At 47.7% G+C, this 25,307-nt stretch overlaps 11 protein-coding genes and 1 non-coding gene across 12 annotated transcripts; 7 read left to right on the forward strand and 5 right to left on the reverse strand.

The window, feature by feature from the left end:
• Positions 1 to 803: 803 nt before the first annotated feature.
• Positions 804 to 5,650, reverse strand: FMAN_04096 (uncharacterized protein; the record flags this gene model as incomplete). The annotated part of the gene is made up of 3 exons (XM_041829233.1): positions 804 to 1,238; positions 1,292 to 5,177; positions 5,226 to 5,650. 3 exons carry the CDS (start codon positions 5,648 to 5,650, stop codon positions 804 to 806), a joined length of 4,746 nt encoding a protein of 1,581 aa, XP_041680016.1.
• A 1,166-nt stretch (positions 5,651 to 6,816) lies between these two features.
• On the forward strand, positions 6,817 to 7,308 carry FMAN_04095 (uncharacterized protein; the record flags this gene model as incomplete). Its single annotated transcript, XM_041829234.1, has 1 exon — positions 6,817 to 7,308. One exon carries the CDS (start codon positions 6,817 to 6,819, stop codon positions 7,306 to 7,308), a length of 492 nt encoding a protein of 163 aa, XP_041680017.1.
• A 228-nt stretch (positions 7,309 to 7,536) lies between these two features.
• FMAN_16072 (uncharacterized protein) lies at positions 7,537 to 8,184 on the forward strand (the record flags this gene model as incomplete). The annotated part of the gene is made up of 2 exons (XM_041829235.1): positions 7,537 to 7,904; positions 7,956 to 8,184. The coding sequence occupies 2 exons, from the start codon at positions 7,537 to 7,539 to the stop codon at positions 8,182 to 8,184; spliced, it is 597 nt and encodes a 198-aa protein (XP_041680018.1).
• Positions 8,185 to 8,661: 477 nt separating this feature from the next.
• FMAN_04094 (uncharacterized protein) lies at positions 8,662 to 11,831 on the forward strand (the record flags this gene model as incomplete). Its single annotated transcript, XM_041829236.1, has 6 exons — positions 8,662 to 9,164; positions 9,217 to 9,973; positions 10,028 to 10,060; positions 10,112 to 10,506; positions 10,554 to 10,805; positions 10,868 to 11,831. The coding sequence occupies 6 exons, from the start codon at positions 8,662 to 8,664 to the stop codon at positions 11,829 to 11,831; spliced, it is 2,904 nt and encodes a 967-aa protein (XP_041680019.1).
• A 1,069-nt stretch (positions 11,832 to 12,900) lies between these two features.
• On the reverse strand, positions 12,901 to 14,100 carry FMAN_16073 (uncharacterized protein; the record flags this gene model as incomplete). The annotated part of the gene is made up of 1 exon (XM_041829237.1): positions 12,901 to 14,100. One exon carries the CDS (start codon positions 14,098 to 14,100, stop codon positions 12,901 to 12,903), a length of 1,200 nt encoding a protein of 399 aa, XP_041680020.1.
• Positions 14,101 to 14,141: 41 nt separating this feature from the next.
• On the reverse strand, positions 14,142 to 14,852 carry FMAN_04093 (uncharacterized protein; the record flags this gene model as incomplete). The annotated part of the gene is made up of 1 exon (XM_041829238.1): positions 14,142 to 14,852. The coding sequence occupies one exon, from the start codon at positions 14,850 to 14,852 to the stop codon at positions 14,142 to 14,144; it is 711 nt and encodes a 236-aa protein (XP_041680021.1).
• Positions 14,853 to 16,268: 1,416 nt separating this feature from the next.
• On the forward strand, positions 16,269 to 17,461 carry FMAN_04092 (related to GNT1 alphaN-acetylglucosamine transferase K. lactis; the record flags this gene model as incomplete). The annotated part of the gene is made up of 3 exons (XM_041829239.1): positions 16,269 to 16,683; positions 16,759 to 17,354; positions 17,408 to 17,461. 3 exons carry the CDS (start codon positions 16,269 to 16,271, stop codon positions 17,459 to 17,461), a joined length of 1,065 nt encoding a protein of 354 aa, XP_041680022.1.
• An 841-nt stretch (positions 17,462 to 18,302) lies between these two features.
• Positions 18,303 to 18,418, forward strand: rrna7. Its single transcript, XR_005994050.1, has one exon. It is a non-coding gene; the product is annotated as a ribosomal RNA (ribosomal RNA).
• Positions 18,419 to 18,734: 316 nt separating this feature from the next.
• On the reverse strand, positions 18,735 to 19,738 carry FMAN_04091 (related to PITSLRE protein kinase isoforms; the record flags this gene model as incomplete). The annotated part of the gene is made up of 2 exons (XM_041829240.1): positions 18,735 to 19,457; positions 19,508 to 19,738. The coding sequence occupies 2 exons, from the start codon at positions 19,736 to 19,738 to the stop codon at positions 18,735 to 18,737; spliced, it is 954 nt and encodes a 317-aa protein (XP_041680023.1).
• A 454-nt stretch (positions 19,739 to 20,192) lies between these two features.
• On the forward strand, positions 20,193 to 21,443 carry FMAN_04090 (uncharacterized protein; the record flags this gene model as incomplete). The annotated part of the gene is made up of 2 exons (XM_041829241.1): positions 20,193 to 20,518; positions 20,693 to 21,443. The coding sequence occupies 2 exons, from the start codon at positions 20,193 to 20,195 to the stop codon at positions 21,441 to 21,443; spliced, it is 1,077 nt and encodes a 358-aa protein (XP_041680024.1).
• A 379-nt stretch (positions 21,444 to 21,822) lies between these two features.
• On the reverse strand, positions 21,823 to 23,437 carry FMAN_04089 (putative CAM1-translation elongation factor eEF1 gamma homologue; the record flags this gene model as incomplete). Its single annotated transcript, XM_041829243.1, has 4 exons — positions 21,823 to 22,807; positions 22,859 to 22,907; positions 23,132 to 23,318; positions 23,408 to 23,437. 4 exons carry the CDS (start codon positions 23,435 to 23,437, stop codon positions 21,823 to 21,825), a joined length of 1,251 nt encoding a protein of 416 aa, XP_041680025.1.
• A 381-nt stretch (positions 23,438 to 23,818) lies between these two features.
• On the forward strand, positions 23,819 to 24,827 carry FMAN_04088 (putative MRPS9-mitochondrial ribosomal protein, small subunit; the record flags this gene model as incomplete). Its single annotated transcript, XM_041829244.1, has 2 exons — positions 23,819 to 24,671; positions 24,736 to 24,827. 2 exons carry the CDS (start codon positions 23,819 to 23,821, stop codon positions 24,825 to 24,827), a joined length of 945 nt encoding a protein of 314 aa, XP_041680026.1.
• Positions 24,828 to 25,307: the final 480 nt, after the last annotated feature.

The following is a 25,307-nucleotide window of genomic DNA, read 5'->3' on the forward strand; positions in this document are numbered from 1 at the left end:
ATAACTAGAAGAGACACAGATGACTCTCTTTTCTTCTATTCTGTTTAAAATCCGTTTTCTCTATATCCTGTAAGCCTCTGACATAAACCAGCTCTGCCATTATCAGTTGTGTCTTCATATCAATAAGTCCTATACATATTCAGCATAGATCCTCCGATTCACTATGACTCGCCACGAAATTGCTTCATAATTCCCGTAGCACTCCAAAACATTGAAATCATTGCCAAAACAATAGTCATGGGAACAGATGCGCTCTGTATGTCATCGGGGTGTCTACTCATCCACCATCCCCACAATACAAAAGGAGGAATGAGAATAAGTAAGTGATATATAATAACATGAAAGCACGAGATGCAATGTCGGGCTTCGAGACCCCAGATAGGGATATCAATCGTCCCCGGTGAAAATGGCGTCTTTTTCTTCGGAATTCTCTTTATGTGAGTCGTTTCTTCAAACTCGTAGCAGTCGTGAAAAGGAGAGGGGTTTCGGCATTTACCACCAGTGCAGCTGTTGAATGCAGCTTCAAAGATATGTGGATGAACAGGTGGTATTGATGCTTGAGGAGGCTTTGGTGCATAATCGTAGTCTAAGTCGCTAGCCTTTGGCAGATCTTGACCACATGCGACAACAATGTTGCGGGCAATGCTCTCGAACTAATGAATTATCAATGAATATTACCAGAACATATGACCGATAGGTGTTGCAAGATCAATTTGAGATATTCGACATATGAGAGTGAAAACCTCATAGTGAAATCCACCTACCTTGACGAAATTGCAGTGACTGAGCTGCCAGAAAGAGAATCAAGCCCTCCATCGGCCTCGCGTTCTTAAATACTCGGCCTTCAACTGCGTGAAAACGTTGCTGTCTGGTTGATGGACTGGTATTGGAATCACATGTAGCGTCTTAATCCCCGTGGGTACTCCAAACAAGATCCTCAAATCGTCAATAGTCACAGGCGGGATATTGTTCTGTTCTGTAGTAGTCACCCCCTGCTGGATTCGGTCATTGCCTACCACACCAGATGGCTGTTGACTACCTTGGGGTACTGGCGTCGAGACAGGTAAAAGGGCTGCAGAGTTCCATTTGAACCATGCTGTGAATCCTTGGAAGATATTTCGCCTGGTATGAGTGGCTCTGTGATGGTCTTCAGCGAACGCGGTATGGTTCTTGGTCATTCTCTCAATTATTTGTGCTTGAGAAGGAGTAATATCTATCGAAAGCGGCTTGCCGCAATGCTATTTTTGGTCAGGTGGTTATATAGGAAGTATTGTTGCTTGTAGTAACTCACACAGGCCCAGTTCATTCGTACGTAACCCCTTCGCAAAGGTACTTCCGGCGGTTTGAGTGGCCACCAATCCCAGGGGCTGCCGGTCACCTTTTCCACAGATGTTTTGATTTGATCAGAAGTTGAGACTTCAGCCGGAGTGTCGATCAATTCAATGCTATCCCAAGTAGCCAATTGCATGACCTGTCTGAGAGTATCAGGTAGCAATGAGAGTCCAAGGTGTCCCAAGAACGCCCGGAAAGGAGGACCCTTCATGAGGAATTCTTCTGCGATTTGAACTGCTTGGAAATCTCCAGAATCGCTTTCTATTTCTTCGCACATGTCTTCATCACTTTCTGTAAGTTTGTTGTCACTAGTCCCATCTGCTGGCTGCTGAGGCTTCTCATCTGGTCTCGCAGACAGTTCCGTTTTCAATATCCAGTTGTTGAGATAAGCTCGATCCTTCCGGAAACTTGGCCTGATTTCTTCGTCTTCTTCATTGCTATTCCTTGGAGGTGATGTTGTTAATTCGCCATCGACAGCTCTTTTTGAGATTCTAGTCCTTGAACCTCGCCCTTTAAGCATTCGAGTCGTCAATACCTGGATTTCGATGTTCCTTTTCGTGTATTCTCTCAGTTTCAGGTACAAATGCTTCAGTGATCTCCGCACATTGCGCTCGAGCCTTTCCTTTGGCATGAGTTCTGAGGATATATCAATGATAAAACGGAGATCCGGATGCCGGGAAAGCAAGTCACCAATTTGACGCTCAGCGGCGATGATACCTGGAGTTCGCGCAATGCTGCTGTTGTGTGACTGAATGTCTTCTTCGATTGACTGAATCGAGCCAACTTCGTCCATTATGGCATCCACCTCTGCTCTCTCACCATTGCACACTGCACCTTCTTTAGTAGATCCAACTTCTATACCTTCTGGAAGCTCAATTGACGTCGCAATCGTAGAATTTCGACCACTAATGCTATCCGTGTTTCTGTCCCGCGTGGCTGAGGTGATTGTTGTGAAACCTATCGTCCTGGAGTCGCTTCCGGGAATGAACATCAGTATTTGTCTTCCAAGCTCCGGGTAGTCTGGAAGGAAGTAACTAGAAAGGTATTTTCGAGACCTTTCAGACACTTCCAAGTTATCCAAATTCTTTTCACAGACTCCTGCAAATACCCTGAATACAAAATCAGCATCAGATGGGCTAGAATCTGACACGTTAGGTAGTGCGAAATTGTCAGCACTGATTGCCCATAATGGAAAAGGAATCCATTGATATGTTTCGCCATCAGATTTGAGTTCCAATAAAGCTCTGGAATCTGAAATCTCCGGGGCCCTCTCTAACATCATACTGAAAACACGTTCGAACATGGCCTGTTTAAAAGTCGGTACCCAATGGGCCAGCATGAGGAACTTGAACCAAATTGGAACTTTCCACGTCCTCGATTTCTTGTCTAGAAGTTCGACGTGATCTCCTGGGCAGGCCCCATGTTCAAGCATGAGACTGGATATCTCATTTACCAGGTTGATGTTGATCTTGTCGAGCCTCGGGAATGAATTGCACAACGTGTCAGGAATGTGGGTATTCACAAAGGTTACCCAGGGTGTTTCCCATGTATGGCGAAACTTATTTGGCTTGTGGCCAAGAGCAAGAAGTGATTTGAATAGAGATATGTCAACAGACTCTGGACTTAGATGCGCAGGATAAAGGTTGTGTGGTGCTGCTCCAAGCGCAGAACAAAGAGGTGATCGGTAGTTTTGTGAATATTTGTTGTCATAATATCGTGGATCAACCCAGAGTTTGTTCGCAATGTATCTCTGGATACCAGATTCAATCACAAGATGACGGTAAATGCCCCTTGTCATAGATAAATCTGACATGTTGAATTGATTCCTCGCAGTCATGGACAGCAGAGATTCTTCAATGTTGTCAAGTAGTGCCCAGGTTGTGGCAACAGTATTTTCTTTTTGATCGCAACGTCGTGCATATTCCAGACACTTCCTCAAGCTCTGAACAAGGTCTTCAATATCTTTCATGGGGTCGTGCTCTTCTAGCTTCTTTTGGTGCAGATGCTCTTCGTATGGATGAAGCCATCGCTCATACAGCTTCTTGAGTGAGTCTGAAACTGATATTGCAGTATCGTCGCTATAACCCAAGTCTTCGACAACATCTAACCATCTTTCGTGCTTGCATACGTTGCGAAAGCCTCCTCGGATGTTGACAACCTTTGTCATCCAGTAAACGTCGACTGTTTGGTTGAATGTATCTTGAAAATCCGGCAAGGTACTTCCTAATTTCTTATGGAATTTCGAAAGGCTCTTCACATATGCTAGACTGACCGCTGCCGGCTCAGGCTGTAAGTCGATGAATTCGCCGCTCCTGAAAGATTTGCGCTTGAGCCAAGAAACTGACGCTTTGAAGACTGAGAGATCGGAATCGAAACCTTTCCGAACTTTGGTGAGTAAGTAGTTATGAAACTCTTCAGAATGCATCAATTCCAAAACAGCTCGATGCACGAAGACAACTTGTCCATCGACAACTTCCAGCAGTCCTCTACATGTCTGTATGATGTCACGATGAACCTGGTGATGTAGTTGTTTTGTTTTCTCGTCATGGGGCGACAAAAGGTCCGTTGGTGTCACAAAAGCGTACATGTCATTACCAAAGTCGAAGTTGTGAAAGTAGAGAATTTCGGCAGCTAGGCTTCGTTTTGCTTCGCGAGTGATTGTCAGATACTCAGCAGCTTTTCCACAAGCCTGGAAGTTCGAGGATTTTGTCACACTCTTGACTAGGCTTGGTAGGTTGTGGGGGATGTCTGCAACATTCTCTACTCCGTTGTAGGCATCAAGCAAAAGGGACGGCTCCTCAAGGAGAAAGCGAGTTACCAAAACAGCCCAGAGGAAGTCCCCCTGTGCTTGAGCACCAAGGGACTCGACATCAAGATCCCTATAGTTCGAACGGTCCATAAAGCTTTGCGGATAGCTTCCCTCCAACTGAAATGTGATATATCTGTTGATATCGCCTCGATTGGCCTCTTCCATAGATAGTTTGGCTTCGGAGGAGATATTTAGTGAATCATCAAACACAGCCAATGGTCTGCTAGAGACAATGACTTTGACATGGGGGAGAGACGATACATCTTCTATCAGTTGACACAACTTAGCATGATCTCCTTCATATTCATCCAGCCCATCGATAAAGAAACACATGGCGACAGGAACATTGTTCTTTGTTATGGAGCTTAATATGTGTCCTAATTTGAAAGTTGCCGGCAGGGTGCTCGATGCTGAGCCAAGGCTGGACGGCGAATTCTTCAAGAGATTTGGCTTCGCACTGAGAATTCCAAATACGAGGGACCTTAGGAGTCCCTCAAACGATCTCTGGATTGGTAGACCCGTAGCATCAAAGTGGTGATTGACGATCAACAGCTCCCTATGCCCAGCCCATTTCTGCAGTAAATTTCGGGTATCCTGATGTTCGGAAACAAATTTCATCAATGTCGATTTCCCCGAACATGGTTTTCCTGTGACCCAGAAGAGGCTGTGATCAGAAATAAGCCAGCGACGCAACAAAGATTGAGCATGGATGGCATCGTCTGTTTGTTCTTGAAAGACCCAGGAGAACGTTCCCTCAGAGGCTTTCGAGATCCTACTCTGGCAAAGTGATCCCTCGCTATGGTTGAGGGCGCATAACATTGGGAGTGCCGTCTGTAAGTGGTGAAGGTTGGATAATATGCATTGCAGTCTGTCACAGATTTCTTCCCAAGCCTCTGTTCCGCAAGGAATTTGGCCGAGTTGAGCGTCAACAAGGCCTGTAGATCGTTGGAGCTCTTCAAAAGCATAACATCCTAGAGAAATGCTGAAGCGGGTTTCAATGTCTTCCAATTGGTAATGCACATGGCATAAGATGTTGCTATCGATGTTAATATGGATCAATACAATGAACACTTGTTTGACTCACTTCGCCAAGTGACGAGTACTTGGTCGAGTATACTCATTGATCGCGCCTTGGAGATTCCCAAAATATGGAGGCACAAACAGCTGATCAACTAACCGCAGGAACTGTCCCCCTTGCCCATTTTGAGTCTCTCTCTCGAGATTTGTCTTGGCAGCTTTAAGAAGAGTATCACAGTCCCTTACACACGCTCTTGCACAATTTAGTATCGTAGTGTAGTTTCCGTCATCTGATGGGGGGTATTCCTTCTGCAAAGAACGGAGGCCATCTTGCAGTTCCGGCTGGATCGCAAGGAGTTGATCGTATATATACCGCAGGGGGGGACTTCCTGGTGGAACTTGAGCTGCTGAAGAGATAGCTATGAGATTTCCGACGAGGCCAGAATAGCGGAAAATTATGCTTGATATATTCAGGACTGGTAAAAGACTCATTCTCGCAACGTTGTCGCTGTAAACTTGGATGTTGAGGCGAGGTTTAAGAGTGTGAACAAGTCTTTCAGCTGGAGTTTCTAGGTACTAATCCTGTTCAGCAGGTTCGGTTGTGTAAGGCGCTTTCCAATAACAACCCATGAATTTGTTTCCTTAGGGAAACAGATGCCGGTAACACCTCCTGTAACTCGCCAAACACATTGTAAGGCGGCAGGCGGGTTTTATGCACCTAAACCACCTGCAGCCAATACCCTGGCCAAGTGCATTCTTAAGAAATGGATAGCAGGAAATAATCCCAACAGACTCTATACAATGACACTAGGATTGGAGCCCAATAACAATCGCAGTGACTTTGATGAAGTTGGTTCGCAACGTCGGTCCTAAGTTTAGTTTTAAAACCTATGGTGTTATCTTGTCAGAGAAGGTGAGACATCAAGGCAATGACCGAACTGCAAAGCTACGTAGGCACACTGGGCCACACTGACCATTCTCATCACATTACGCAACCTAGGAAATCAGCCTCGCTAGCAAGCTATGGTAAGTGTCGTCATTCTTCCAAAGCAGGCATTCTTGTCTGGCTTATTCAAGAGCCTGGGGGCTGAGCAAGGAGTCGATATCAAGCGGGCAGTTAGAACTTAGAAGTGGGGAGCTGTGGCTGTAGCTAACAGCTCCACGGCGGACCATAAAGCTCATTGTCTCAAATGTGGAGCCCTTTCCAGCTCGACTATGGGAGAGCGGACGGAGAGTCTTTTATTCTACGAGAATGAGAGACACTCCGTCAAGTTCTTTCATAGTCGAGCCTCCTGAATCAGCGATATCGGCGCTCACATATATTGCATGGATAAGCTTCATCTTATCCTATCGCATGTTTCACTCCACCGACTTCCAATATTTAGGCATTAATAAAGTACCATGAGCTCTGTTTAAGCTACTTTCTCCATTTAGTAAGAATATTCGAAGCTCGTAAGACTGTTCGGTTTCGGCCGAGTCAGGTGGGCTGTAAGACGCCCGGCTTGGCTGAAGATGAAGATGATGGCACCACAGACACCATTTTAGTTAGCACCAACACAGCCGAGGCAGTCTTGTAAGTGAGTCTCGACAGATATAAAGGGGAACACCACGCCCAAATGTATACGATACTGACACTCAATAACCACAATTTCACTGCAATGTCTCCTAAAGATCTTTTCACCAAATATTTCCCAAGACGGAAGAAGCAAAAAGACACTGAAAAGTCAGAGCCAACACCTAACGGACCTATACCAAGACGCGCTTATACAGCTCCAGCACATACACAGAAGACACCTACAAATAAGGTAGGCTCTACCGGGCCTCCACGGGGAAGATATCATGTCCCAGCTACTGCTGATGGCGGAAACTATCCCGTTGGAAACATGTATGGAGGAGTCTCGGATGACACAGTTGGCAACAGTCACAGTCATGGGCACAGGGATAGAGGGCATTGGGGATGGGGAGGAGTAGAAGATGGTTCAGGCAGCGGCGGTCATAGTTATGGGGGTCACGGAGACCATGGAGGCAGCAGTAGCGGAGGAGGATGCAGTGATTCAGGCGGAGGAAGCGGAGGGGGAGATAGTGGTGGAAGCAGTGGAGGTGGTGGTGATGGTGGAGGAGGAGGCGGTGGTGGAGGAGGAGGTGATTAGGCTGCCTACTTCGTATTCCCTTGTGATCTGTTATAGTTTTTATGAGAGCATGGAGTTTTGGTTGCTGGTTGTTAGCATCATGGAGCGTTTAAATGAAGAGTGGATCGATCCTGTAATCTTGACATCCGACCGACAATGCATTGACCTCACATAAGAGATATCATTCTCAGCGTAATTCCCTCTTCTTACATGTCAACCGTATTCCTTATCCTTCGATCACACGTAACCATGCGATTCCCAACCTTCACGTCCATAGTCTTCACTCTCACAATTCACTCAGCTACCGCCTATAGGTCATGGAACAGGACAATCCCTGAATCCTTCAACGAAGAATGTCGCAAAGTTCTCTCAACAGAAATTGACTGCCCTGACTTCCTTCGTCGAGAGTGGGTGGATGACGGGTATTATTTGAAAGGCGAAAGAGTGGAATCGTACTGTTCATCATCATGCCGCTCTTCTCTTGGGCAGTATGGCGCTGACCTCACGGCGGCCTGCGTTGATGAAGACATTTGGGGAGAGAGTACAGGGCTACAAGCAGCCTTGGATTTCAGCATGTCATTGTTAGCGGCACAAATGATTCTCTGTGTTGCTGATGAGTCAGTAGCCGCTTGTTTCAACATGTGTTCACGGAGCTGACTTCTTTACAGGGAAGGGCCTTGCCTAGAAGCGTTGTATAAACGAAAACGGGATCTATATTCAGAATGCGGACTCAAGGTGGCATATTTGAGCTCCATGTTCGAGTTTAAGAAGCCTCTAAATATCAGCTCCAAACAGTTCATATGTTTGCACGAAAATTGTGCAAAAGAGCCAGGTAGTTTCGTGTCCAACGAGGATGGAAAGGCTAGGTTGACTAAATGGTTCAACGATTTAATATAACAGCCCGTGGGTAGTATAAAACCCTGTTACATCTAACGATCGCTGTAAGGGTACTCACCTATTCAGGCAACCTTTTTGTATTTTCTAAAACCCGTTTTCAACTTAGAAAGCGTTGCTCTCGCCGACTTTCCTTTCAATCCCATGTAAAATATGTTCTTTGTTCTGCCACTGCCAGCAAGTGCCTACATCTGGCGCCTTGATGCTCGTTTGCTCTACGGTGTGGCGCACTGCAAGGATGAAAAGTCAACAAAGACCGCTTAAACATAATGACAGCTCAGATAAGCTACTCTTGTAAGAAAATCTTCCTCTCATCCTCTTTCTGGATCTGTTTCTTTCACATTCGCGGTGACAGCACCAAAAATACCCAGACTTCTTTGGTCGATACTCTATTTCTTGCGCAACACTTTCTAAATAGGAGCAAACACAACCTTTGGCGTGCTTTCATCCAAGTATCTGATCGTTACGGCTCCCCTCAAGATGGCTCTCGATCGCCCTGCTACAGTATCTGGCCCCGGCTCAGACAACGACGAAGACAAGCAGAGCGGTGCAAACAACTCGAGCACGATGGCAACTAAAGATGACTTCAAAGTCGATCTTCTCAAGGCTATCAAAGACGTCAAGATCGTGGGCAAGTTTGCATTCGATCAAGAAATTGAGATTCCTGAGGATTTCAGCATCTCTGTTCGAGGTGTTGGTGATATCAAACTTCCACTCAAGAAGGCGCAAGCAGTCAAGATCATCACTCAGGCCCGACAAGCGCCCTTTGGAAAAGGAAGTGATACTATCGTCGACACTTCGGTCCGAAAGACCTGGGAACTCGATCCTGAGCAGTTCACTATTGGCGGAGACGAATGGTCCAATTACCTCAAGGAACTGTGTGAACTCGTCGCTCAAAAGATGGGCATCAAGACGCCTGTCCACGCCGAGCTCTACAAGATGCTTCTCTATGAGAAGGGTGCCATGTTCAAGTCACACACCGAGTACGTTGATATTTCCCGTCCGTATGGCCAGCCGAACTAACGTTGTCGCCAGCACGGAGAAAATCCCCGACATGTTTGGGACCCTTGTCGTCAGTTTGCCATCGAAACATAAGGGTGGGGAGGTCGTTCTGGAGCACTGCGGCGAGGAGGTTGTCTACGAATCTTCCAAGAGCCAGGCTTCTTGTGCTGCTTGGTACTCGGATGTTCACCACGAGGTTCTTCCCGTCACCTCAGGCTATCGCTGGGTCCTTACCTACAACCTCGCCATCGGCCAATCCTCGCCGCGCACATTTGATGCCTTCTCGGTAGTCAAACTGCGGCCCCTCAGTGAATGTGTCAAAGGATGGCTCGCGCAGGAGCAAAAGGATCGCAAAACTCCATATGCATGCCACGTCCTAGATCACGAGTATACGCAAGCCAACATTTCCCAAAAGTCGCTGAAAGGAGCAGACATGACCCGGTTCATGGCTCTCCAACAAGCATTGGAGGGATGCCCGGTTACGATTTATCTTGCACTGCTTGAGAGAGAGGAGATTGGGATGGTGGACTTTGCAGAGCCAGAGATGCAGGCTTTCTATCCCTTGTCTTTAGCCTTGTCCAGGACCATTGACACCTACCCAGACCCATTCAAAGGTTATCACCCTTCATTGTACTCAGTTGATGAGACGGTTTGTCGGCTCAAGACTCTTAGAGACTTGCAAGGTGAGACCGTTACAGATGAACTGGTCGTCACGGAGAATTGCATTCTTGATCCAAGTGCTTTCAAGGGTGTGAAGTCTGAGAAGGCGTATGAATTCAGTGGCAACTCGGTGCGTACTTGGCAAAATCCTAGATGACAGCTTATTGCTAACCCATGCTACTAGGGTACAACAGCAACACATTGGTATCGTCGAGGCGTAAGTACGATGCTTGTTTCAAGTGTACCTGTTACTGATTATCACAAATAGACCATCGTCATTGTCCCTCACGACTCGGTTGCTGGCTTACTTAGCCAGCTCGACGACAGATTTTGTGATTCGTCTCCAGAGATGCAGATCAAGTATATTGTGCACTTGTGCTCTCAGCCAGATGTGCAAGACCACCTGATCAGCACAATGGCCGAACTTGTTGAGAATGTAATGCCCAAGTTGGAAACTAACCCTGGCTTGATGAAGGATAAGGCCGTCTTCTCAAAGGTCGTCAAAATTGCCCTACAGCATAAACGTTACCAAATTGTTGAGGACATTCTGGCCAAATTCTACAAGATGTTACCCTCTGATTTGTTTTTTTGGTTAAGACAATGGGTGATCGAACCCGATGATGATGACAAGACCTTGGACAATTTCAACAAGCTCAAGAAAGGGTATGTTCTACCACATCTATTACTGTTTCTTTACTAACGTACAGGAGACTCTCCCTTGCTATGGCTTCACAGGATGAATTGCCACACAAGCACAAGATCGTATCTCACTTTGTTCCCCTCCCTAGTGTCTTGCCCACTGACGCTCTTCCAACTCCTGGGCCAATTTTGGAGTGGACCCGTCAAACTCTGCAGAATTTGTTGGACGGAGATGGCCCTACTGAAGTGACTGCAGATGACGCGCTACCTGTAGTCAACTTTGCGCTGTACTTCGAGAGCAAGATTGCTTTCCTGAAAGAGTTGTAAGTTAATACATCGGTCCCTCCTCTCTAGACTATTCCCACCATGCTAACGAATTCCCAAGTGTCGTGCCTCTGTTCGAGAAGTTTCCTCTGGCCCCTGGCTTCCGTTTCATGACCTTGGCACGAGTGATGGCTCTGATTGAAGAGGACAAACTTCCTCGGCAAGAGGGCATGGATCTCTATCGAACTATGGCAGGCTCCTTGATCGAATCTCAGGACTTTGCTTCGCTACAACATCCAACAACAATCCATGAGCAGTCAGAAAAGAGGAAGCTCCCGCCTTGGTTGACTTCCAAGATGTGGGCTCAGCGTTGGCTGGGGAATGCAGTCACGGACAATGACATGAGAAACTTCTTCTCGGGACTTTTGAAGGCCAGCACAAAGTCGAGCAATGTTTCAGGCCAATTCATGTCCAAGATCACCAAGCAGCTTGGCAGATTCTCAGAGGCCAGTTTCCAGTTGACGTGGCTTCCTTTTCTACGTTCCACCGTTCCCCTTCTCGAAGATGAAAGCATTTCCTTGAGCACACCAACCTACAAGAAGTTTTTCTCAGCTGCCACTCGGGGTATTCTTGAAAACTTTCTCGGACCGGAGCCTCGGGAGCCTTGGACCTGGGCCCTCGCCGGCGTTCCCTGCGACTGCAGCGACTGCGAGCGTGTCAGCGCCTTTCTCCGCCACCACACAAAGATGTCTGAAGAGTACCCGATGAACAAGCCTCGGCGTACCCATGTCCAGCAGGTACTTGAGAAAGCAGGTGTGGGTTGTAGCATTCAAACCCGCCGCGACACGAGCCCCTATCCACTCGTGGTCACCAAGACCTCTCGGCCTCAGGGGGTGAAGTTGGAAGCATGGAAGAAACGACGAGATCAGGTCCTCGAGGAGTTTGATCAGATTCAACCACATCATCTCAAGAAACTTCTCGGTAAGGAGTATAAGACAATTGAGCAACTCCGCGCCGGTCAGAAGGATCAGGAAAACCTGTCTCAGGGACCTCAGACAAGAGAGAAGCGTGGAATCAACGATTGATCGACATCCAAGGTCGTTCTTTTTTTTCTCCTGTCCTTTTTTTGCTTGCGTTTATTATCATTTGTGCAAAGCTTGACGTTAATAGCTTGCCTAGTTGTGTAATGGCCAAAGGGGTTTGGTCACATGGGAAACCAAGTCTGACATTGGACCGATGTCCATATCCAGAATTCTTGGTGGGAATGCAATGCGGCGTTGGATGCACAAGTATTGGAAACACGGAGGAGCATACAATCCCATAACGTCTTTTCTGGCTACAGTCAGAGAAAGCAAACCGACATAAGACAGACACATGATGACCCCTTCACAAACTTTTCCTCGGAGTAACGTCTTCGTGGTTGATCCAAGTGGTTCAAGAGTTAGACATAACCAGGTACTAAGGCAGTTAATGGATAAGAATGTAAGGATTGTTGGCACAAGAGTTCACGTAGAGTTAAACGATGTTGAAAGGTTCACTTAGAGCTAGCATGAACAGCATGATGTATAAACTTTGGTTAATGTAGAACAACCAGTGAGTCTCATAAAAGGCTCCGACTTCTATCACCTTCAGGTCACTTGTTCCTTGGACATCAACCCAATTCAAAGGACTTTGTCAGTGGTCCAGTGGAAATATCTACACAGCGCCTAATGGACATTATTGGCTAGAGCTAAGCAACATTCAGTCTCCTCTGGAATTGTCTATGATATGAAGTCAAAAGAAACAACTTAATGATCTTTATGATCTATCAAGACAATGTCGATACTAAGACTAACGAGGATGCTGTCAGAGTCACTCGAGCGGAGTGTTCTGTACAACGTGAAAGATCTTGCGAAGCTTCTCCAATACACCGTGTCGTGGCTTATAGCCAAGATGTTTTCCCTTCCCCCGACCACCATCTGACATTACGAGATTTACAAACTCATCCGCCGTACTAACTTCTGACCTTCCGAGATTCTGAATCGTGGTCACTAACTTTCTGGCTGCCGTCATCTCCAGACTCTTGAGTCTATGAGTACCGCCGGTCGTGGCTGCTATGATCTTATTCGGAGTTGTAAGCAAGTTGAATGCCAATCTTCGCAACATCTCGTCAGATCACAAGTACTCTGGCGTACTAGAAATGTTTGAAACATGTCCCGCTTCGTCCAAAGGAGGTCCGGACTCTGCAGCTTGGCGGGCGAATTCGAATGTTACTAGGAGTCTTCGGTGAAGCGGGATCTCAAAGTCCATCAGGATCCCTTCTCCTTCCATCACAGAGAGGAAGATTGAGACTACCTGTTGTATTTCCGAGGAGTCAGCGCTGTGAGCAAATATCATTAGATCGATATTCGACAGTATAGTATTGTTTTGAAGTGCGGAAGAACCATAGACAACGGCGGCGAAGTCATTGTCGTCGAATAAGTCATACAGCTTTTGAGTGAGGTTCCTTTCGGCTCTTTCTAGACGATTTGTTGACGAGCCACGAGTGTCCCCCATACATATGTACTGGCGATCTATAAGAAGAGCCCATCCCAAGTATTCGATTCTGTCCAGCAAGCCTCTCACATTCTCCATGGTTGACTGAGGATTCCCATTCAAGATACGTAGGACAAAGACTGTCTTACCAGGCTCTATGAAACGGTCATGCGGGCAGTTTTGAAGAGGGAACCCATAGATATAGTAGACACGTTCTCGGTGGATTATATCTTGGATGTGGAGATTCAGCTGGTTGACTTTCTCCAAGTCTGCATCTGAGAGACGAATGTTGTGTTCAATACAATATCGCTGAACACTTGCGGGGACGTATATAAACATGCACGAGTTGATGTCAGTTCCGCCCAAAAGTATGAGGGTTGGTCGGTGTTCAACCTCCAACTGGATCGCGTTGGTGAGTTCCAGTCTTCCATCGATCATCCGGCCCATGATGTTCTTTCCATGGCTTTTGATCGAGGACCAAATCTTCAATGAATCAAAAGCTCTAGATCCAGCGAAAGGGCCAGTCTCTCCAAACGACCACTGCGCGTTGGGGATTGAGTCTGAGTCGGTCGACAGGGAGGCTTGGGTACTGTGCTCACGAAACAAGACCAAAGAGCACTCATAAGGAATTAGCATTGCTTGTTGCGGGTCAACCCTGATTGAATCTGCTTTTTCTATGCCTCGCAGCTTATGGTGATGTCTTTCTGAAAAGGCAAGTTGGCTACCGTGACAGGCGTCGACATGGAACCAGATATCTTTCTCTTGGAGGATCTGCGATAGACCACGTAAATCGTCGATCCTCAAGCAAGTTGGATCACCTGCATATGCAACACAGGCCATGATGGTATTCCCTTGGCCCTTTTACTGGCTGATGATGCGCCTTAAGGCTTCTGATCCATATGAAACTCGGCATCAACGAGAACGGGTACGATATTATTCTCTCCAAGAGACATCATGCTCATGGCTGAGCGTATTGAGTGATTATCTGCCATTTCTGGTACCAAGACACGGATCATGCTCGGCAGCACTGGAATACCATTCAAGCGTGATCCAGGGAAAGACTTTTCCCTCGCAGCCAAAAGCGCAACAAAATTTGAGAGACAGCCCCTAGGCGTGAAGCCTCCGCCGGCATCCATGGCTTTGGTGTAGGCTCCAAGTACAGGATAGCCAAGTGCCTCACGTAGCCAGTGTATGACTTCCATCTCCACAAAGGTTGCTTCTGGCGGACAAGTCTCTGGGTTTGCCATGTTTTGGTTCAGAAGTGGTATCAAAAGGGCTGCCCCAGCTGCAGCAGGGCACATAGTAACATCAGGAAATTCCAAAAAGTCTCGAGACCTCAAGTTAGTACTCTTCGCAATAATAGATCTAAATTCATGGATAATTTGTTCGTCTGTAAGGCCGGACTCTGGCATGGAGTCGAAGCTGACTTGGCGTGGCACAATGCTCTGGGCTTCTGCATGATCAGGTCTGTGGGTTCTAAAAAGGACGCCCCATCTAACGACCTCGTCAAAAAGTCGTTTAGTCCTGCCCTCGGCTTCATCTCTGGTGGTTCTGGAGTGTTCATTGAAATGTAGAGGGGAAGGGGTTTCCATGCTGGGCAAGTGAGGGGGGAAACGAAGTTGATAATAAAAAGTTTGAACAGGGAGGTTGAGTAGACCGCGGAAAGGTTGAATGGTATCCTGCAGTATTTTATACATGGTCTTTAGCTTCAGTCCGTAAGGGCAGTAGAGCGATCATTGACTATTGCAAACAAGTCAATGGTGAGACAAAAAGTATCTACACCTGCTTGAGGATCAACTTGAAGAGGCGTCATCTTCAACTGCCAACTTACACAACACACGCCAGACTGTGGAAGGAGTACGAGGTACCCCGTAACTCGGAAGATGGTCAACCCATTCCTTTTGCTTCCATGAACCATTGCTGTGTCCTACAGCCTAGGTTGACCTTGTACTAGGCTGGTGGCTTGTCAAAGTCGTGATGAGTCGCTATTGTGCTTGACTACGCACATGACCAGAAATAGCTAGAAAGGTCAGATTCCTATCTACTCTACCTCGTATGGAAGAGGAGAGGTAGTAATGGAATCTGCTGACTTTAAGTCTGTGGCACTTTCAGAATGTAATATATGCTTTGACATAAAATAGCTGACATGTCCTAGTTAGCCCCTCTGTGTTACCATCAATAAGAAAGATAGATCTCTTAGACATGCGGCAAGATCAGCTGGTGAACAATACTGTATGCTCGGATGGTCTCATGTCGGTGTGAATGGCAATGCAGTGTCTTCTATGACGGCGCTTAGACAGAAAAGCAAACAGATGATTAGCTCACAAACTTGTGGTCTTCACCTGAGACAACAAAAAACTATATTAGAACAAGCTTAAAGCCGTGTTTGTATCTTAAGCAGAAGTGCTTTATGATAAGTCAAGCCATGTACTCCGTACACCAGATACAGAGACAATATTGAATGGACAATATTAGGAGTCTTGATCGTCGGAACACGGCAGATAAAAACAACGACTAGGGAACCAAGAGCTTGCTCCGATTGGCGAATGGTATATTGTCTCTTCTCCCGACTAGGCTAGTTGCAGTAGGTATCGCAAATCATGCAGGGTTGATTCATATCTAAGCGCCTGGACCAAAAGTATCTAGGTTTGCAGGGTCTCTGCTTAATTAACTAAGTGCCACGCCGCAGCATTCATTTCATTCCTTCTGTTGGACGGCAGTTGGCTTCTGAATTTCACTCGCATTCTTCTTTCTTCCTTCTTCATGTTTCCTTTTCCATTTTCTTTTGAAGCGTTCGTTACCTAGACTTCAACTTCTGTCCGCCTGACAATACTGTGTAATCACATAAGGACAGGCTCCTTAACCGCTCTCTTTATCTGGATACAGGCTCATCACACTCACCATTCCTTCACTCATTTGCACAATCCAGTTGCTCGATCATTAAAATTCCCTCGCCGAATGCTTCAAAAGCGGCTTCTACAACTCAAATATCGCGTCCTACGAATCAAATGGCAAAACTATTATCTGAACTGACACCTTCATTCCCCCCGAGCTTCGTAGCGCCAAAACGATATCGATGGGCAGCGGGACTCGTTTTTGTCATCTTTTTGTTCTACTTCTTCTCAATTAATGGATTTCTATACCAGAAGCCGTTGAAATTCCATGGCTCGATAGAGGTCGATTGGTCACGCTTCGCTTACACCCAATATGTCACCAACAGCGACTATCTCTGTAACTCAGTCATGCTCTTTGAGTCCTTGCACCGTTTTTCCAGTCGTGCCGATCGAGTGATGATGTATCCTTCTCACATGTTCGAGGCAAATAACGGCAGTTCTGTGGATACTCAATTGCTCATCAAAGCTCGCGATGAATATCGAGTCAAGCTCGTTCCTATCACAGTTCAGCACAAGGACAATAAAGATGGTAAATGAATACTCTCATCACTTCGTTTAGGCACAATTCTTGTCCAGGAATCAGGCTAACTAGTGCCGCCTTTAGATACCTGGGCTGATTCATACACAAAGCTCCTCGCTTTTAATCAGACTCAATACAGTCGCGTGCTTTCTATCGATTCTGATTCCACGCTCTTACAAGAAATGGATGAACTGTTCCTTTCGCCCCCAGCACCAGTAGCCATGCCAAGGGCCTACTGGCTGTTTCCTGAGAAAGAGATCCTCTCATCTCAGGTGATACTTATTCAGCCTTCTGAAAAAGAATTTGCTCGGATTATGGCCAAGGTGGATTCTGCTTCTGAGAACGACTTCGATATGGAGATTGTGAACTACCTGTATCGCGAGAGTGCCCTTGTCCTCCCGCATCGCCCCTATGATCTGTTGACGGGCGAGTTCCGTGCAGACAATCACAAGAGGTATCTCGGCTCTGATACCGAGCCTTGGGATCCCGCCGCTGTCTATAACGAAGCCAAACTCGTCCATTTTTCCGACTGGCCGCTTCATAAGCCATGGATACAATCGGATGAGGAGCTTCGCCTCCAATCACAACCCAACTGCACGACCTTGGCAGATGGCGCAGAGGACTGCGCGGCAAGGATAATATGGAACTCTTTCTATACAGATTTCAAACGAAAGCGGAAGGTAAATATCCGTCTCGGCCGTCTTCTGCTTGGCTGGAAGCTAACAGAATATAGGAAATTTGCGGACTGGATGAGGTGATATTGTCCAAGGAAGAGTACGAGGAATGATCTCCCCTTCTTGCAAATGCAAGCTATTCATTATTAGAGCAATGATTTATGGGATCAAGATTGGGTGCCAAACAGAGGAGTACATATTGATTGCTGTTTAGGAGTGATTGGAGGGGATTGTCACCTGGTTCGTTATGGCATGTGCATTTGATGAGATACCTACGTTGTTTCGCGACGTATACGAGATGATTGGCATGAGCAAAGTATTTAGTGGCTATCAAGAGGAAACATCACACGGAAATAGACAATACCCCTCTTTCGATCAAGACAGTTGACAACTCCTTTTCAGCAGTTGGCCATATGACTACAATCCGTACATACGACAGACACATTACACATGCGTTTGAAAGATATGCACGAAAACCGGGCCAATCACGGGTCTTAAAGGCAGACCCACAGTTACCCGTTAGCTGACGTTGTGGCTGCGTTACCCTACATCCGTTTGTGTGCCTGTGACGCTTGGGGTTGTCTTTGGTGAGTACAAACATTGCAACAAATCAAGAATGACGGGTCAGGTGTAAGATAAAGTTCATATGTGAAGTTCGTACGGGAGCAATCTCCCAAGTCAGAGAGGTCTGCGACTTGGTAGTTGCGTGGGTGGCAGCTAGGTAGTGAATACTCAAAGTCGTAAGTTTCTTCGGCACCTTAATCTACACTCATCCACCTTTTGCTCGACCACTGAACTTTTAATCTCTTCATAGCCCTCTACGTTACCATTCTATGCTGTCCCTATACCCAGGGTTGACTCCTGTCGTTTGTTCCGCTAGAATGGTCATATGGTCTGCCAACGGCTTCATCAAACTCTCCCTATGAGCTGGAGTTACGGCCTTGATGTTCACATACGACCATACCTATCAGAGAACTCGGGATCCCGTCCGCTCTCCCATAGATAAGCTGATAAGGGGCGGATTAGTAGTTGGGTCGGTGACGACCAGCGAATCCCCGCTGTTGTATGTTTTGTCTTTTGCTGTTTCTGTAATTTTTTGCTGGAGACAAGGGAACAAGGTTAGATCGGTGGAGGGAGGGACGTTGGGAAGCAATGGTGGACTGAAACCACATATCCAAGTCATGAGTGGCTTGTAGAGACCAAGGTGGCTGCTCTGAAATGCAATTTCGCTATGTCTGATGTATGCGTAGGCAGGCAAATGGAGCCAGCTAATAGTGTAAACGCCTATTCGAGATGATCGAAGGACATCTACCAGGATGAAACTCGCACAAGTCCAACCGCTTGACTAATCTTCAGTCTGCTGTGAAAGCCTGGTCTTGAACTCGACTATCCTCGTGGTCGAGATCCCCGTTGCAAAAAGTCCAACTCCTTCTTCTCCTTACCAGCAACCTTCTTCCTCTTCCTCTCAATCGCTCTATCAACCTGTCCCTTACTCATACCCTCATATCTATTAACAAGCAGTTGCTTTTTCTGCTCGCTCTTCTTCAGGTAGAACGGCGTCTTGCCCTGCGCCACAAGCTCCTTCTCCTTCTGGCGATGCTCCTTCAGCAACCTCTCCTCTTCCTGTCTTCGCATGTTGGCCTTCTTGCGAGATTCCATGGATTGGAGTTGGCGCTTCAGATTGTCCTTCTCGTAGGAGTCTTTGGTCTTCTTGATCTGTGCGCGGAGATCGGCCATCTCCTTGTCGCGGTATTCGTCTAGGAAGGCGTAGGCTTTGCTGGCTTTTTCTTCGTCGACGCGGCCTACTAGAGGGTCGAAGCGAGGGTCGCGATATTGACGCCGGTTATCTGGGAGGATCTCACGGCGGCGAGATACGGGTTTCTTGGAGGTTTGTTCTTGCGGAGCGTGTTTGGAAGATCGTTTTGGCTTGGGGTCGTCCTTTGATTTGGTGGATTTTCTGGGCGCTGGTGTTTCTGTTTTTGAAGTTTCTTCATCGGTAGATTTCTTCGATTTTGATTTGCGACCAGCAGATGGCAGTGATGCTTGAGCTTTTGCGAGAGCTCCGAATGAGACCGATGAGAGGTCTATCTTTGGCGTGTCCTGCTCAGGCTTTTCTATGGTCAGCACTGTGTTTTCGAGGAGAGACCTAACGACCTTACCTCTGATTCATCTTCGGAACTTTCTTCAGATTCTTGATATTCATCTACCTCGCCGTCATCGTCATCGTCATCAGATGCGCCCCGAATACCCTCCTCCTCCACCTCATCATCATCATCGTCCTCACTTGAGGAACCTTGACTCTCTGGCTCTTCTACCCACTCATCCTCTCTCCTCGGTCGCACTCTTCTCTCCAGTCCAAATGAAGATGATGGTTTTCGCTTGAAAGTCATGTTGTGCTGTTGTATGCAATTGAATAACTGCTCTTCAATGTTTGATCATAGCGGCGCTGTGAACTTTTTTATTTTCCAGCTTTGATAAGCCCCACGAAGAAGTCTTATCGTAGCGCCCCGATAAGTGAATAGCTGCATTGAACATGTACTGGTCAAACTTTTGGTACCTCAAGATCAAGACTTCTTAGAAGATGGAGTATTATTGTTGCTAGATAATAGAGTCTATAAGGTCCCTCAGTCCTAAGTAGTCTATCATAGTACAGTACATGGACAGTTCAAAGTGCTGTTCTTGTCCCTCCCGTCTATTTACTGGTAATGATTTGCATAAACCTATGGATCTAGGCCCACCCCCTGCTGCCCCGCGATTTCGGCCGCTAAAGCTAAGAAAAGCCAAACGTTTGTATCGCAAATCGTATTCTTCTCTGATTAATGCGCCTCTCTTCCTCCTTTCCCCATGCTGGGCATCGCTCGCCGTTTGGTGAAGAACCGCGATACTGTATTCTCTTGTGCATCCCGTAATCCTAAATTCTTTGACTTTAGCTTTACCTTTCCAGTGCCAGTCAACTCCGCAGCACCACAGACTTCACCTTTACAGGATGCTTCTTTTCTGCTCCCAGCTTCAGCCATGACAGGATACAAAGAGCCCGCTATGGCGAATGGGTCGTCATTCAAGCCGATGAACATACCAGGTCTCACGCTGGCGCAACCGAGACAGAGTAATGCGCCCAAGAATGCGCCCAAAGGCCCCAAGAAGAAGAGCAAAGCGGCTGCAGACGCAAAGTACGTACAGAAGATCTATCTCATATGTAAATACACCAAGGGCTTTGTAAATGTGTGGTCCTTCAGTCAGGATCTCGGTCTGGAGATAGGATCGAATTCACCTGAGGTTGCACCGAGAGGCTCTAAAACTCATGGTATGCAGTCTTTTCATGTCATGTCACTAACTCTTCTTAGAGTCCCCAAAGGCCCAAAGGCAATGATCCAGGCCCCTCCAGCTCAACGCCGCTCTTCATCACCCCATAAGATCCCAAGCAAAGCCTCTGGGGGTGTTCCTGACCCTACCCCCCAATATATGGCACAAGCGAACCTCAGCCCCGAACGACTCCCTCAACCGCGTCGCATTCTTATTATAATGGACCTCAACGGTACTCTCCTCTATCGGCCCAACAAGCGCCGGCCCTTCGACTTTGTCGAGCGACCTCATGCAAAGACCTTCATGAAATACTGCCTCGACGTTTTCCATGTTGCGATTTGGTCCTCCGCCCGTCCTGAAAACGTCAACAAGATGGTTGAACAGCTCCTCACACCTGAACAGCGTGAGCGGGTTCTTGTTGTTTGGGGTCGTGATTCTTTTGGTCTATCGGAGGGCGATTATAATGCAAAGGTGCAAGTCTACAAACGCCTCACGACCGTATGGACTAATCCACGGGTGAGGGCTGCTCATTCCCAGGCTCATAAGGGAGGCCTTTGGAACCAGACCAACACTATTTTGGTTGATGACTCGTTAGAAAAGGGCCGGAGTGAACCATTCAACACGCTTACACTTCCAGAGTTCTCCGGATTGTCTACGGAAATGCCCAATGTCTTGCCCCAGGTTCACGATTACCTGAATGAACTGGCCTACCAGGCGGATATCAGCCGCTTTGTAAGACAGTCACCTTTCAAGCTTGATCCAGCTTATGTATTGCCAGAGCATACAGCCTAGTCAGGCTTGACCCTGCGCCAACGTCGGAGGTTCCAGGAACAAGATGAATCAAGGATATCATAGACGGTTTAGATTCATTTAGAGATACCCGAGGCACAAGGCCTCATAAGATACAACTTCATAGCGTGTTTGATGATAGAACATGAATGGCCATTGCCAAAGGCGACACAGACTTTGTCTCTCAAGAAAAAAAAACCTTTCAATTGTCTATGAGTAGCAGACAGCTCTTCGTTCTTTTGGGTACTACATAGGGAATTGCCAGCCGGCAGGGCCTTCATGAGGCATAAAATATCATAAACTCATTTACCCTCCCCAACCATTTTAACCATAAGCCATTATCATCATCGCTCTTGTTTTCTTTTTCCATTTTTTGATTTGTTTATTTGAAGACCTTGCCGTCGGCAAGCTTGTACTCCTTGCCGTTGACGGTGATAGGCTTCTCCCAGCCCCAGGCATCCTCGACGAACTGTCGGTGCTCGGGGTTGGTGGGGTCGAGCTTCTCGAATTTGTAGCTCTCCCAGTCGGGGGCGACATCGAAGGCGGGAACGTGCTCCTGGCCTCGGATGACGAAAGTACCCTGGATGACGGAGTCGTTGTTCTCGCCGTAGACGGCCGCACATCCGAAGATGTACTTGCGAGAACCCTCAAGACGGTTGTTAAAGCCACCAATCAGGTTGTTGGACATGAAGGTGAGCGTAAGCTCCTCGTTGTACTTGTAGTCAACCTTCCAGATGGAGTACTCCTCGAAGTTCAGGTTGTCCCAGAAGTACTTCATGGCCTCATTGTGGTCCTTGATGTTGGAGTACTGGCGCTTCCACTCATCGAGAGGGAAAGAGGGGCGACCGAGAGCCTCAAGAGGGTGCTTGGCCTTGGGGGCAGCAGGAGCCTCGTCAGCAGCAGGAGCAGGCTCAGCGGCGGGGGCAGCTTCCTTCTTAGCCTCCTTCTTGGCCTCCTTCTTGGGCTGCTCAGGCTTCTTGGGGGGAGTGTTGGTGAGAGCGGGAGTCTCGAGGAGCTCAACCTTCTCAGCAACCTCGGCGAAGATGGGCTGAGCGCGGACAGTCTCGAACCATCGAGTGACGGCGGGGTTCTCCTCGCGCCACTGCTTGTCGAAGAAGTACTGGAAGCCACGGACAGCGATGCCAGCAGCGAAGAGGTCGGCAAGGGTGATGCGCTCGCCAACAAGGAAGGTGTTGCGGATGAGGTGCTCCTCGACAACGGAGAAAGCCTTCAGAGAAGCCTTGGAGGCATCATCGACGTTCTTCTTGTTGTAGGGAACGTCGCCCTTGAGGGGACCAAACCAAGCGATGAGGCTGGGAAGGATCTCGGAGTTGAAGAAGGACATCCACTTCAGAATGGAAGCATAGCTTTGGCTGGTTAGCACGAGCACTTCTCAAGGGCCGTAGACATGAACATACTCCTGCTTGGTCTTGCCGAGAAGAGTGGTCTTCTCGTTCTGGGAGGTGACTATAGCGGGGTTAGCAAAGATCCCGACAAAGCTGACAGCATAGACAAAGATGAATTGGGTTGCAGGGTCAGAAGTTAGACGATATCCACACAATAACTCTTGAAAAAGACATTTCAGACAGGGATAACTGTATAATAATGCTAGGTCATCACTCGCAAGGGAGGGGTAAGAAGAAAGAAAAGTGGTGCCAGATTAGGCACGCATCGCGCACAGCTTTACTTACTGTAGATGGCAATGGCAATGCACTCAGAGAGAGCGAAACCATCCTCGCCAATGAAGGCAGGGATCTTGCCGAGACCGTTGGCCTTGAGGTGCTCAACAGTAGCGTTGCCCTTCTCGGCCTCAACGATGTTGAGCTCGATGTCGTTGGCCTTAGCGACCGCGCGGATGGCGGTAGAACGGCAGTTGTTCTGGGAGAACCAAGACCAGTCAGTAACGACGCTCTTTGTTTGCACTTGCAGCAAATTCAGATTCAATTTCAATGCTCGAGAGTATGTACCTCGCGGGTGAAGAGAGTTCCGAAAGCCATCTTGATTGGTTTGCTGAGGCAGCTGAGAACGAACAAGTTGACAGACAAAGAGACGAAGGAGGAATGAGGAGGAGGAAAAAAGAGGGAGGGGAAGTTTTTTTCTAATAAGTGTGTCAAATTGCTTGCCCCGCGCTAGTGGGGTCCCAGGAGCCTTACTGCCCGAGCAACGGGCTGTCGAAGAAGTGGCTGAGGTGCAGTGTGGCGGGTGAACTATGTGGCGTACGGATAAGTCTAGGTATTTGGACATCCATCCGCTCCACGTGACCTCACCGACACAGCTAGCCCGTGATGGACCTTGAATTCCCGTGAAGTTTTTTGGACAGTCAGTGAACCTCGTGGTCCGATACGATACCGACGGGGCCATCCTCCGAATTGGCCATCATGTCGACAATTACACATAGCCTACGACAGCTAAGATGTCAAGGCCAACTTTTCCGAGCACCATGGCCTCGGCCCGCCTTGCAAAGAGCGACTTTCCCCCTCAGTGTACGAAGCATCACCAGTGAAACATCTTCAACGATCGTCGAACCCAAGCCCGATCCTTTCGCCGTGATAGATTCGAATACAAAGATTTCTCTGCCATTCCAGGATGTCCAGCATGCGAGAGCCGTTCCCATCTCAGCTTCCTACTTCTCGCGGGAACCTCAATTCAATGAGATGTACCTCCGAATTGCTCGTCTTCTCACCAAATACCACACTCTTCCAACACTACCCCCAAGCGCTGCTCCTCCGACAGCTTGGGTGAAGCTCGATGAAATGCGATCGAAACTTGGTGAGCCAATTAAGGCCTCCCACTACGCTAAGGTCATTCGAGTTGCCAAGCGGCTGAACCTGATTGAGACCTCACTCTTCCCTGAGGAAGTCCGGGTTGCTCTCGAGGATTTCAAGCGAGACATCAACCCTTTCATGAACGTACCTCACGAGGTGACAGTCGACAAGTTTGGACGAGCTATCGGTGTCGGCAAGCGAAAGGAATCTACTGCTCGGGCTTGGGTTGTGGAGGGTACAGGTGAGGTGCTAATCAATGGCAAGACCCTCAGCCAAGCTTTCGGTCGCGTTCATGATCGTGAGAGTGCGGTCTGGGCTCTTCAGGCCACTGAGAGATTAGACAAGTACAATGTCTGGGCATTGGTGGAAGGTGGTGGAACAACCGGTCAGGCCGAGGCTCTTACGTTGGCGGTTGCCAAAGCTCTGATCGTTCACGAGCCAGCGCTCAAGACCGCTCTTCGAAAAGGTACGTGCTTGATCATCACCGTCGCGATTGATTCTGTTGCAATGACTAACGCTCGTATTTACAGCTGGGTGTATCACCAGAGATCCAAGGACAGTGGAGAGGAAGAAGCACGGCCATGTCAAGGCACGCAAGATGCCCGCCTGGGTCAAGCGATAAGCAAAATTTGCAAAGAGTTGACATTTCACGACTTTGGATTGAGCATGTTGCTGTGATCATGATGAAAAGGGTGGTGAGCGGGTCACTCATCCAACCTCCATGTATAAACAATACTTTTGTAGTTTTAGAACCCCATGTCCGGCCTTGGAAAGAAGCTGTAATCTTCGGTTTGTGTCCGTGGACGAGCAATTATGGCTGGAACCCGTCATGAAAGGCACTCCTGTTCCTCGGTGGTTCATATCGTGTCGGTTCGAAATAACAGTTGGTGCACTCAGACGAATGTAACCATAGATCTCAGATGAGCTGATGCGGCATCACGTCTCCGGTTCCTCGGGTTCCGGAAAGTCATTCCTGTTATCACATGGGAATCCTTGTTGCAAGATGTCAACGCTTCCTTCACGCGCCCTGAAGAGTATTTAATGACATGCAGGGGGTCGACAAACTTTGTAAACCCCAGCCTTCTTCATGTGTGTATAAGAC

Source organism: Fusarium mangiferae, assembly GCF_900044065.1.
Source record: "Fusarium mangiferae strain MRC7560 genome assembly, contig: FMAN_scaffold003, whole genome shotgun sequence".
In the NCBI taxonomy this organism is placed as follows: domain Eukaryota; kingdom Fungi; phylum Ascomycota; class Sordariomycetes; order Hypocreales; family Nectriaceae; genus Fusarium; species Fusarium mangiferae.